Source organism: Anastrepha obliqua, chromosome 6, assembly GCF_027943255.1.
Source record: "Anastrepha obliqua isolate idAnaObli1 chromosome 6, idAnaObli1_1.0, whole genome shotgun sequence".
Lineage (NCBI taxonomy): Eukaryota > Metazoa > Arthropoda > Insecta > Diptera > Tephritidae > Anastrepha > Anastrepha obliqua.
The window spans coordinates 45397832-45410686 of record NC_072897.1 but is presented as its reverse complement, the minus strand read 5'-3'; the positions used below and the strand labels follow the sequence as shown (position 1 = coordinate 45410686).

Below are 12855 nucleotides of genomic sequence, written 5' to 3'. Positions count from 1 at the left end.
GCTAGGGCTATCTTTCCGAGCAGGCAAGATTGGAAAGAAGGGAGAGTCGGTACGGATATAGATACCTCTTTTTTCACTGACGGATCCAAAATGGAAACTGCCGGAAACAAGCAGCGTTTTTCAAGCAGAGGTCTTCGCGATCCTGCAGGCATGCAAAATGCTTCGGGATCGCTATTGGGAGGGAGACATTAATATTTTTTCCGATAGCCAAGCTGCAATCAAGGCACTGTCGTCGCCGTATTGCAGCTCTCTTCTCGTGAACTCCTGTAAGGAGGAACTCAAACGTCTCGAACGTGCAGAAAACATTTCCCTTATCTGGGTTCCTGGGCACAGGAATATAGAGGGAAATGAAATTGCCGATGAGCTTCCCAGGAAGGGATCGGTAAAACCGGTTCCAGCTGTCCCCTTCTCAGACATCGGTATCCCCTTGACCGTTGTTAAAGGGAAACACAATTTCTTTCTAAAACAAGCGCAAAACAGATGGAGGTCTGTCTCATCTTGTGCTATTTCGAAAAAACTATGTCCTAAATATGATAGAAACAGAACGCTTAAGGCGATGGGAATCCCTCGCCATTCAATTTCACTCATTGCGGTGTTCACTGGTCACTGGGTGATCGGTACTCATGCGGAGAAGCTTGGAATTCCGTACAACCCCTATTGCAGAAGCTGTAGGGATCCTGCAGAGAAAAAGACTGTGGAACGTTTTCTCTGCAAATGTCCGTCTCTGGCGGCTAAGCGCTTGAGATTCCTTAGCGTGCCCTTTGGGGATGACTTGAAGAAATTCTCCAGCCTATATCCCTTTTCTCTCCTCCGCTACATCAACAGCACTGAATGGCTGTAGACGGTTTTTTTTTCTCTTACCTAAATCCTTTCACAGGTAGTGGTCCACATTATGGTATCAAAACGGCACGTAAGTGCTACTTGTAGTGTACCTGGGGTACTCTTGCCATCTTACCTACCTGCCATATTATGTATAAAACATATTTGAAATAATAAAACTGCGAGAAGTACAATGCATTGCTTATAATTAACTAACATCCTTCATATATTTAAAATCCACATTAGAAATCAATTAGAATTCAACGTTGGAATAAAAACGAGAACTAAGTCTCTCTTTTGTAGAGAATGCTGTAGATATCGACAGTTTATCTAATTGTATTCTAACCTTCTACCTTAGACGTACATAATATGATAGAATTCGACTCGTTTTCTAATCTTTCTCTAACCTAAATGTTTGTAGGGATACTAGTTGCCCTCATTAAGTTAGGCTCTGAAGCAGTCCTGAATAAATTGATTATTTCGGCTGCAAGTACTTATAAAAACCCCTTGGGGGAACCTGTTATCCCTATAGGGCGCGTCCCCAGGTGGTGGATAGGGGAACGCCTCCCAGATATGGAAGGTAGGAGAGTAGGTCTCAGCGAACCACACAGGTCGAAGACGTAAACTTCGTTAAAAAAAACTCCATCAACCCAAGGTGTAACGCGACCCGTGCCTATTGGGTGGGTTTGGCAGCCGGGGGATAAAATTAGGCTGTCTTTTAACGGAGCCCTCCTGACACCAGGCCGCCTCAGGTTGTAACGGTGGCCTTACCATGGTATGGGGCGCTGCCATGGCGGACCGTTTATTTCCCCTAAATCCTCATTGGTCACCGCACATGGCGACATGTGCAGCCTTCTGGAAGGGCAGGTGACCGTACGAAACAGTATGAACAAAGATCAAAAACAAACAAAAACTTCGGGTAACGCTACAAAGAAGACGGACAAACGGACGGACACAAACCCAAAACGAACGGATATACGGACGCACCCATTGACACAACAGATGGACAAATGGACAACTCGGACCGACACTAGCGAACTGAGGAAGTTGGGAACTTCCTCAGAGGACGAACTCTTGGCCTCCAGCCAAGAGACGGTTGATGGCAAAGCTGTGGGCCACAGCACGCCATCAACCTTAAATCAACCATCCACATCCGCTAATGCCAAGGGGCAAAAGCGCCAAAACGCAAAAAAAGGCCCGTCCAGGTACAAGCTCTACCAGAGGTCTCTGACTATTCTCGGAAGAATAAGAAAAAATGAGGCTGAAGGGAAAGCTCATCCAAAGGACGCGGTCGATAAGGCAAGGTGCCAAAAGGTGGTCGATGAGTACCTGGCGTTCCAGGCCACCCAGAAGGCAGAAGCCGTGAAACGCAATCGTTCGCAGGACGAAAGCGACAAACCAACGAAGAAGCCAAAAGTGTCGGTTCACACAGCTTCAATACCAAAACCAACCAAACGCTCATTTAATGAGGTGGCACGGGATCACCTGCAAATAGCGTTGGTTGACGAATTAACTAACCGCGGTAAACCTGCATCGGATAAGTGGTCCGAAATCGAGGCACGGCTGTCCCGCATTGTCGTCGATCACGTCATGGCGAATCCGGAGAATCAAGTGCCAGGATTTGACTCAATGGAGGTGGTCCGCGGATACAGGGTGATCAAGTGCGACGATCAACTCTCCCTTAACTTCCTGCAAACAGTTGTGGGCAAAATCCAGAGCGACTGGGAAGGTTTGAGGCTCAAACTAATCCCGGCCAGCGAAATCCCTCGACGGCCGAGGGCCCGCATCTGGATTCCAAACATGGAATTTGAAGCTAAGCAGCTTATTCCATACCTGCAGGCACACAACCGCACTGTTCCGATGGATGATTGGAGTATCATCAAAGCGGAGGCTCCGCAAAAGAACAGTGTGTCCTTCCTTCTCCAAATATCGGAGGAGAGCATCGAGCCACTGGGGAAAGTGGACAATAAACTTCGGTTCGGCGTCAGGAAAACGCAACTGAAGATATTCCGATCTGCAAATCCGGAGGATGAACAGGACGAGGTTGACGGCGCCAACGAGTTGCTCACATGCATGCAACTTGACGACGCCGCATCCACCAAAAACGATGGCGCTAATGAGCAGCACCCGGAAGTGCAGCTTGACGACGCCGTCAAATTGTAAAGCGACCAGCAGCATGGGTCTCAAGGTTGTCCAAATAAACTTGCAGCACTCGCGGACTGCAACGGACAACCTAACCGTTCTCCTGGCGGAGGAGGACGTCGACATCGCTTTAATCCAGGAACCCTGGGTGCGGAGCACCGAGGTAAAGGGGTTTACTGGGAACAACCACAACCTTTTCTACAAACGGACTGAAGGTAACCCCAGATCTTGTATTGTAGCTAAGAAACATTTGAACATATTTTTAATCCCATCATATTGTTCACAGGATGTGACGGCTGTGGAGGTAGAAGCCGCTGACGGTGTCGGCATCATATTGGCTTCCATCTACATGGCACATGATCGGCCAGCACCACCCGAAGAGGCTCGTCGGCTTGTGCATGAAGCCAGAAACAAGAACCTGCTGCTCGGATGCGATGCCAACGCAAGGCATGCGTTGTGGGGAAGCTCCGAGACAAACGACCGAGGTGAGTCTTTATATAATTTTATTATTAATACTAACTTATCGGTATGTAACAGGGGTAACACTCCCACTTTCACCTTTCCTAGTACGGAGTACTTCAGAGGATGGGAGGAAGTGATTGATGTTACTCTACTGTCTGAAAATAGCTCAGTAAGGGTAGATAATTGGAGGGTATCCGATAAAAGGTCCTTTTCTGATCATAGTTGGATTCTATACGATATGGATCTTAAGGTAGATCCACCCCTACCGTATCGAAATCCTTTAAGAACCAACTGGAAGAGGTTCAAAAATATAGTAAACAAGAGGATAGGAGAGACTCCTATCCCTCAAATCACTCTCACGGAAAACCTTGAGAGCAGGGTCATAACACTGGAAAAGGCATTTAGTAGGGCCTACAAAACGTCCTGCCCCATAAAATTTAGCAAAAAAACTCACCCTCCTTGGTGGAGCAGTGAGCTCTTAAAACTAAGGGAAAAATCCAGATCAACGTTTAACCTCAGCTACTCGACGGGAAATTGGGAATTGTACAGAGAAAGTCGGAGACAGTACAAGAAGGCAATCAGGGCCGCCAAAAAAGAGAGCTGGAGGGAATTTTGCTCGTCAATCGAATCCACCAGGGATTCTGCTAGGCTCAGCCGTGTTCTTTCCAAAGACCACTCAATGGCTTCTTGGGTCAAGAAACCTGATGGAACTTGGACTGCTACAGCAGAAGAATCGCTAGAGCTTCTGCTAAATACGCATTTTCCGGGATGCAGCGCTTACGAAAGTGAGAGGGGAAACATTAGGCGGAGCCAATATAATCCACAGCATCTTGCAAATGAAATTATTACCAAAGAAAAAGTTGCATGGGCAATCAAATCTTTCTCACCCTTTAAATCTCCGGGGCCAGATGGGATCATTCCAAAGATGTTACAGGAAACCTTGGACTGTATCCTACCATGGCTAGAGGAAATTTTTAAAGCGTGTTTAAACTTAGGCCATATTCCAGATAGCTGGAAACTAGTCAAGGTCGTCTTCATACCAAAAGTAGGTAGAAGAGGACATGAATCAGCGAAGGACTTCAGGCCAATCAGTCTTTCGTCTTTCCTGTTAAAAACTTTTGAAAGACTTTTGGATACGCACCTCAGAAGCTCTTTGGAGAGCTCGGGTTTACCAACTGCACAACACGCATACCTTAAAGGCAAATCTACGGAGACAGCGCTTCACGAGGTAATCGGAACAATAGAGGGCTCTCTAGAGAGCAAACATTATACCATGGCGGCATTCTTGGATATCGAAGGCGCCTTTAACAATGTTAGCACAGATGCCATCCAACGGGCGTTGATAGACCTGGAAGTGGACAGTTGCATCAGTAACTGGATCATCTCCATGCTAGAAACCAGGATCATCAAAGCTAATATGGGTAATATCAACATAACCAAGAAGGTCCACGGAGGCACTCCACAAGGGGGAGTATTATCTCCACTTCTTTGGCTATGTGTGATTAGCAAAATCTTAATAAAACTTGACGGAGGTGGGGTAAAAGTGGTGGCGTACGCTGATGATGTGGTGTTAATGGTATCAGGACTGTGTCCAAATACGATCAGTGGGATCATCCAAAGGGCGTTAGGCGAGCTTAACTCTTGGGCCACAGGATGTGGGCTAAGTTTAAACCCGCGTAAAACAGAACTTATGCTTTTTACCACCAGATATAAGGTACCAACTTTTACCCTACCAAATATCAACGGACAAACTCTGTCTTTATCAACCAGCGCAAAGTACTTAGGGGTAATTTTGGACTCCAAACTTAGCTGGAAGTTAAACGTCGAAGAACGGGTAAGGAAAGCAGAAATTGCTTTATATGCCTGTAAGCGTATGCTTGGAAGAAGATGGGGTCTTCAACCTAAGCATACATTATGGCTGTATAAGGCGGTTATACGACCTATTTTATCGTATGGTTGGGTAGTTTGGTGGAAAGCTCTAGGGAGAGAGTACAATACCAAATTACTCGGCAGAATACAAAGATCAGCGTGTGCAATAACGGTCGGTGCAATCAGATCATGTCCTAGAGAGGCTCTCAATGCACTGACACACGTTATTCCAATAGACCTACATATAAAGAAGACGGCAACCATGAGTGCATTTAGGTTAAATGAAGTGGGTCGCTGGAAAGGAAAAACTTATGGTCACGCTAGTCTATTATCGCGACAAACTCAGTTAACCTCGGTGAGGACTGACTACATCGTCCCGATGGTAACGTTCAATAGGAATTTTGCCACACTCTTTCCATCTAAAAAAGAATGGAATAAGGGATTCTCTCTAAACAACTTCGATACCACAGTCTATACAGATGGCAGTAAAATGGATTGTGGTGTTGGAGCTGGTATATATTCCCACAGACTTGGAATTGAAAAATCTGTGCGACTCCCTAATACCAGCAGCGTCTTCCAAGCGGAAGTACTAGCAATTGGGGAAGCCTGTAGGTTACTAATCGCAGATTTCTCTTTTAAGGGCAATATCGCTATTCTTTCGGATAGCCAAGCCGCAATCCAGGCGCTGGGCGCGACTATAACAACCTCTAAAGTGGTGGAGCAAAGTAGGAATAGCCTCACCAACTTGAGTGAAAACCATAGAGTAACCTTAATTTGGGTGCCGGGACACCGGAACATAGAAGGCAACGAAAAAGCTGATGAACTGGCAAGAGGGGGATCTGCCATGAATAGCGCTCTTGCAGTACCAGTATTCACTCCACTAGGTGCGGTCAAGAACGCAATTTCCCTAAAATACCTTCGAATTGCAGATTGTAGATGGAGAGACCAGACGAAATGCAAAATCAGCAGAACGTTATGGCCAACCTACAACCTCAAGCAATCGTCGACATTAATAAACATGAAACGACGGGACACCTGTAGACTTACGGCAGTCATAACTGGCTTCTGGTCTATCGGAGAACAAGCCGCCAAAATGGGCATCCCTCACAACACATACTGTCACAGTTGTAAACAACCGGAGAAAAAAGAAACAATCTTCCATTTCCTCTGTGAATGCCCTGCCCTATGGAGGGACAGAATGTTAACCCTGGGCAAACCGCTGTTCGAGAGTCTCGAGCAACTGTCTGGCTTAGACGTCAATAACCTAATAAGGTTCCTAAACCGCACAGACTGGATATAGTCCTGCTGCAAATAACTGTTAAACAATTTGGTAACGAGGATGTGGCAACAAAATGGTGCGGAAGCGCTAGTTGGATTCTGGCTGAATCACCACTCTAACCAACCAACCAACCAACTTACAAAAACACGTATTTCTATGCTTTATCCGCATGCCAATTATACGTCGATGTATGCCAATGAGTACATATAGCAACAAATATGGTCCAAGGATTAATTTTAATAAAATAAAATGTATGGTTGTTAGCAGACAAAACACATAAGACTTTTGACTCGAGGTCAAGCGGTAAAAATGGTGCCTAATTTTTAATATGCATCTTGGATGCCAGGTTAACCGAACCTGACACCGCATAGAACAAATACGGACAAGAATTGAAGTAGCAAGGGCATACTACGCAGTCATAAATTTAATGTTCGCCTCCAGATTCACTTCATTAAGTATTTCGTGTGGTCAATACTATTTATACACAATGGATGGACACTTAAAAGCGTTCGAAATGTGGCTGTACAGAAGAATTTTGAAAATACAGACGGCTCACGTTTATAATAACGAAGTACTAGGGCGAATACTAAGCGAAGGAAGACAGCGCATTTAGATCACATCCTCAGAAATTTAAAGTGCCAACCGTTGCAGCTTATCTTAGAAGGTAAAATAAAAGAAAGACGGTGCGTCGTGCGCAAGCAATTGTCATGACCGCCTAATTTTAAAATTTGGACGGTTTGAGCAATATAGGAAAGTTATGGAATGTTGCCAGAGATATAAAAGCATTTTGTGATATATGTAGCTAATAATATACTTTAAGGGTTGTAATTAAATATTTTGTGGTTTCATATGTATGTAAAACAGTATATAGCATATTTTCTATCTTGCTACGGCTAGTAGTTGTTAACCATATTCGCTCAACCTTCCACCAAAAGGGAATTAGAGCAGTAGTGTACGCGGACGATGTGGTGATAATGGTTTGAGTGATGTTCCCGAAAATAATTCGCGAAATTATAAGGGAACATTGGCAGCCGTCGTAGCCGAATGAGTTGGTGTTTGACTACCATTCGGCAATGCGTAGGTTCGAATTTCCGTGCGTGGACATTAAATAATAAACAAGTTTTTTCTAATAGTGTTCGCATCTCGGCAGGCAACGACAAACCTCCGATTGTATTTCTACCATGAAAAAGCTCCTCATAAAAACAACGAGCGGCAAGAGTCGGTTTTACTCTGTGGGTCTCTCAATTTATGAAACAATATAAAGAGGCACACCATACATAGGAGGAGGAGCTCGGTCAAACATCTAACAGAAATGTTCGCGCCAATTATTTATTTTTTATTGGATTTGGTAATTGATTAGACTAAATTGAGGTCTGAATGTAAATCCTCTATCCAAAAGTGAACTTTAAACCCTTCACTACTAAGAGCAAGGTACGAAAGTTCAATTTACCCTAGGTGAATGATGTCATCCTGGTACTATCAGTACAAACCAAATATCTTGGCGTAATCCTCGTAACCAAACTTAGTTGAGAATTCAATATCGAGTATCGAGAAAAAAGAGCAAACGTAACGCTATATGAATACAAAATTTCAAATGGAGTCTCCAACCAAAAATCTTTTTCTGGTCGTACTACAAGTGCTACTTTGAATAGCCCGCTATTTCGATGTTACTTTTGAAGCTGTCATTTTTTGATATTTGACAAGTAGAAACTACGCCATTAATAAAAATGGATCGATACACGCTTAAACAACAATTTATTAAAATTCACTATAAAAGTGGTGAAAATTGGGCAGAGATTGTTCGTAAAACTCGAACATTTTTGGGTAATCGTGAAGCAATTTGTCGGACCGCAGTACAGAAATTGGTAAAAAAATTCGGGCTGTTAGTGATGAGAAGAATAAAACCCGTGCAAGTCGCTCAAGAACAGCCGAAAATATTGCTGTTGTAGCCGAAAGTATTGAAGAAAACTCAGGTTTGTCCATTCTTCGTCGTTCTTTGGAATTAGGCATTCCAACGTCATTAAACCGTATTTTGCATAAAGATTCCGGGTCTAAGTCCAGTTAACACAAGAACTCAAGCCGGCCGATCATCAACAACGTCTATCTTTGCTGACTGGGTCGTTGAGATGCATGAAAATGATCCAGAATTCCATCAAAAAATCATCATTAGTGATGAGGCCCATTTCCACCTCGGTGGCTTCGTCAACATGCAAAATTGTGGGATGTGGGGCTCAGAAAATCCAAGAGTTATTGTTGAAAAGCCTCTCTATCCTCAAGGCGTGACTGTTTGGTGCGGTTTATGGTTCAACGGAGTCATTGGACGTTACTTTTTCGAAAATGAAGCTGGAGCGAGTGTTACGGTGAATGGATTGCGCTATCAAGAGATGATTAACGATTTTTTATGGCCGGAATTGGATGGTATTGATCTGGACAACGTTTATTTTCAACAAGACGGCGCTACGTGCCACACAAGCAACGGAACCATTTATCTTTTACGGGAAAAACATCTCTTATTGGAAAACCCTTTTTTTACAACTTATCTATATATAAAAATCAATTGCTGTTCGTTAGTCTCGCTAAAATTCGAGAATGGCTGAACGGATTTATCTTATCTTGGTCTTGAAATGTCCGTAGAGATCTAGGGAAGGTTTAAAAGGTGAGAAAAATTCGAATAATTGCCGGGAAAACCTTAAAAACAGCACTTTTCTTCATCCCATATAAACTTTTTCAAAATAAAATTTGGAGTCAATTTGAATTATAATCACTGTGTTCATCGGACCTCATATTACAGCTATGAAACGGACACATTTTTCAACGCACCCAAAAATGTTTGTCAAACAAGTGACAATCTTTAAGACATCAAATGTTTCACCATAATATTTGACATTAGATTTGACAACCAACTAATATTTCAATCCATTCTGTCGCACTTTAGAACACGGAAAGAAGTATTACTATATCTATGAGTGAGCGAGAACTTTCTTTACTTTGGCGATCCTTTGTGATAGTGACATTCCAAGTAATGTGCTCTTTGTTTTTGATATTTTGTGATTGTGACACTTTACTGCTAAGCGAGCGAAAAATTGTCTCACTTTGATTATTTACAATTTACGATGCCGAGGAGAAGACGACCAGACTTAGGTCGTCGCAGTCAATCAAATGTGCGAAAAGCTACCTCACGTGCTAACCGCACTAATGACCAGAGAGAGAAACAGATCAAGAAAATAGTCGTATTGCTATGTCAGAATTGCGTCATTTAGTGAGTGATAATCAAGTAGAGAGGCTTAGAATGCAACGAGTTCGTGCACATCAAACACAACAACAGCAAGCACGACATAATGAAATTGACCGAATCCGCAGACGGAATGCTCCTGTGATACTTGAACTAGCTGCATTCCACTATGATCCTGAAATTGATTATTGTGCTGACAAATCGGTAACAATTGGGGAAATGAAAATAATTTGTAAATATTGTAATGATACATGGGCCTTGCGGACTTTTCAACTACAATTCACCCTGCATGGTAGACGGCAAGTGTTCCGATACCCAAGAGACCTGCTTGCTGAAAACGTAACGGGAAATGATGGATACCCATTGTATGGACAGACAGAGCGGCACGTCCACCGTCGACAACATTAACAAGTTTATTCACAGTCTGTCAAACTGATGATTTTGCTTGCACTTTGCTGTATGCTGACATGCCACGATATTACACCTGGAATACATCATCGAAATCGTCGAAAGCGTCGAAAACAAGGAACACCTGTTGAAGGACATCCAAATGTATTTCTTCAGACGCTCTGGGCCGCATCTACACAGTAAATTCAAATAACGATGAATGTTATTATTTGCGGTTGTTGTTGGTGAATGTTCGTGGTTAGATATCGTTTGAACAACTGAGAACAGTTAATGGACAGCTGTGTGCGACTTACCGTGAGGCATGTCAACTATTGCATTTACTTGAGAACGATACGCACTGGGATCATACGCTCAAGCCTACCGTAATATCTTCATCGCCGCATCAAATTTGTACATTGTTTGCGATTATCATATCGACATGTCTCCCCTCGAATCCAAAAGATTTGTGGGTTAAGTATAGAGATGGCATGTCTGAGGATGTTTTACATCGTGTGCGCCGTCAACTTTGAATCCTACACTTCAAATGACTGCAGAAATTTACAATGAGACATTGATCATGATAGAAGATATGTGTTTATTGATGGCAAATAAAGTATTGTCGTGTTTGGAAATGACAGCACCAAATCGTCATATGCACGATGCATTAAACCATGAGTTGCAAAGAGAACAACAGTACGACATTGAAGCATTTGCCGAAACAGTTCGTACAAATGGTCCACAATTAAATCAAGAACAAAAAATTGCGTACAACATTTTGATAGAAGCTGTGAACAGTGGATCTGGTGGAATTTATTTCCTTGATGCTCCCGGAGCCGGAAAAATAAAGTATTGTCGTGTTTGGGAATGACAGCACCAAATCGTCATATGCACGATGCATTAAACCATGAGTTGCAAAGAGAACAACAGTACGACATTGAAGCATTTGTCGAAACAGTTCGTACAAATGGTCCACAATTAAATCAAGAACAAAAAATTGCGTACAACATTTTGATAGAAGCTGTGAACAGTGGATCTGGTGGAATTTATTTCCTTGATGCTCCCGGAACCGGAAAAACGTTCTTAATTTCATTGCTTTTGGCGAGGATCAGATCGCGAAATGATGTTGCTCTACCGCTGGCTTAATCTGGAATAGCTGCGACTCTGCTAGAAGGCGGGCGAACTGCACATTCTGCCTTGAAATTACCATTAAACATGCAAATCACCGAAACACCAATTGCAACATTGCCACAAATAGCGGAATGGCCAAGATCCTACAGGTATGCAAATTGATTGTTTGGGATGAATGCATGGCCCATAAGAGGTCACTAGAAGCACTGGACAGAACGTTGAAAGATCTTCGTGACAACCAAAATATTTTTGGTGGGGCCATGATACTGTTGTCAGGTGATTTTCGTGAGACTCTTCCAGTAATTCCCCGAACAACTGTTAGCTGATGAACTAAATGCATGCCTAAAATCATCGAATTTGTGGCAGTATGTAAAGACACTCCAATTAACAACTAACATGAGAGTATTTTTGCAGCAAATGAAACTGCGAATGTGTTTGGGAAGCAGTTGTTAGACATTGGAAATAATAAAGTTACAGGGGACACCTCGACCGGATTCATCACGTTACCCACAGATTTCTGTCAAAACACAGACCCAAAAGAGGAGCTTATTCAGCGTGCTTTCCCAGATATAGCGCAAAAGTTCAATAACCATAATTGGCTGGGTGAACGAGCAATATTGGCAGCGAAAAATAAAGATGATCTCAATGCGACCATTCAGAATTTTCTTCCAGGACAGTTGGTTTCCTTGAAAACAGTCGACACCGTTATGAACCAGGATGACGTACTAAACTATCCCTCGGAGTTTTTAAATTCACTGGAATTGTCAGGATTACCACCTCAAAATTTGCAGTTAAAAATAGGGTCAGTTGTCATCATGCTGCGTAACATTAATCAACCTCGACTGTGCAATGGAACAAGACTGGCTCTGAAAAAGCTGATGAATAACGTCATTGAGGCAACAATCGTAAAAGGAAAATACAAAGTAGAGGCTGTATTGATCCCGCGGATACCGATGATTCCAACGGATTTACCATTCGATTTTAAACGCTTACAATTTCCAGTACGTCTGGCCTTTGCGATGACCATAAATAAATCGCAAGGTCAGTCATTAGAAGTTTGCGCAATCAACTTGGGGTTTCCCTGTTTCGCGCATGGACAATTATATGTCGCGTGCGGAAAACCGTCTTCTTTGTTTATTTACGCACCACAAAACAAAACAAAAAATATAGTTTATCAGAAAGCTATAAATTGATTAACAAACTGTATCATAGCAGTGTGTGTCTGTCAATATCAAATTTAAACCATATAAATAGCCATATCTCAGGAACAATAATGACTCAGTGAAATTCTGCTGGTTTATGCTATTCACCTGATCATCTCTACTCTTTTCTAAATACATTCTGATAAGTTCCGTTAGAATTTTTGTTGTCTGTACTAACGGAGTCTGTTTGTTTGTGAAAATTAAAATCGCGATTGGTTTTCGCGGAGTTTTTCTAAGATATTCAGGGCTAAGGTGCAAAAAATATAGAAATTACAATAAAATAAAGGTTTTTAAAAGTGTTTACAATTTGTGCATGTAAGTATTTATAAAAAAAT

The 12855-nt window shown here is 42.6% G+C and overlaps 1 protein-coding gene across 1 annotated transcript; it reads left to right on the top strand.

Annotated features, from left to right (window-relative positions):
* The first annotated feature begins 1704 nt into the window (after positions 1-1704).
* Positions 1705-2982, top strand: LOC129250452 (uncharacterized). The gene has a single exon (XM_054890074.1). It carries the CDS (start codon positions 1705-1707, stop codon positions 2980-2982), a length of 1278 nt encoding a protein of 425 aa, XP_054746049.1.
* The last annotated feature ends 9873 nt before the right edge of the window (positions 2983-12855 follow it).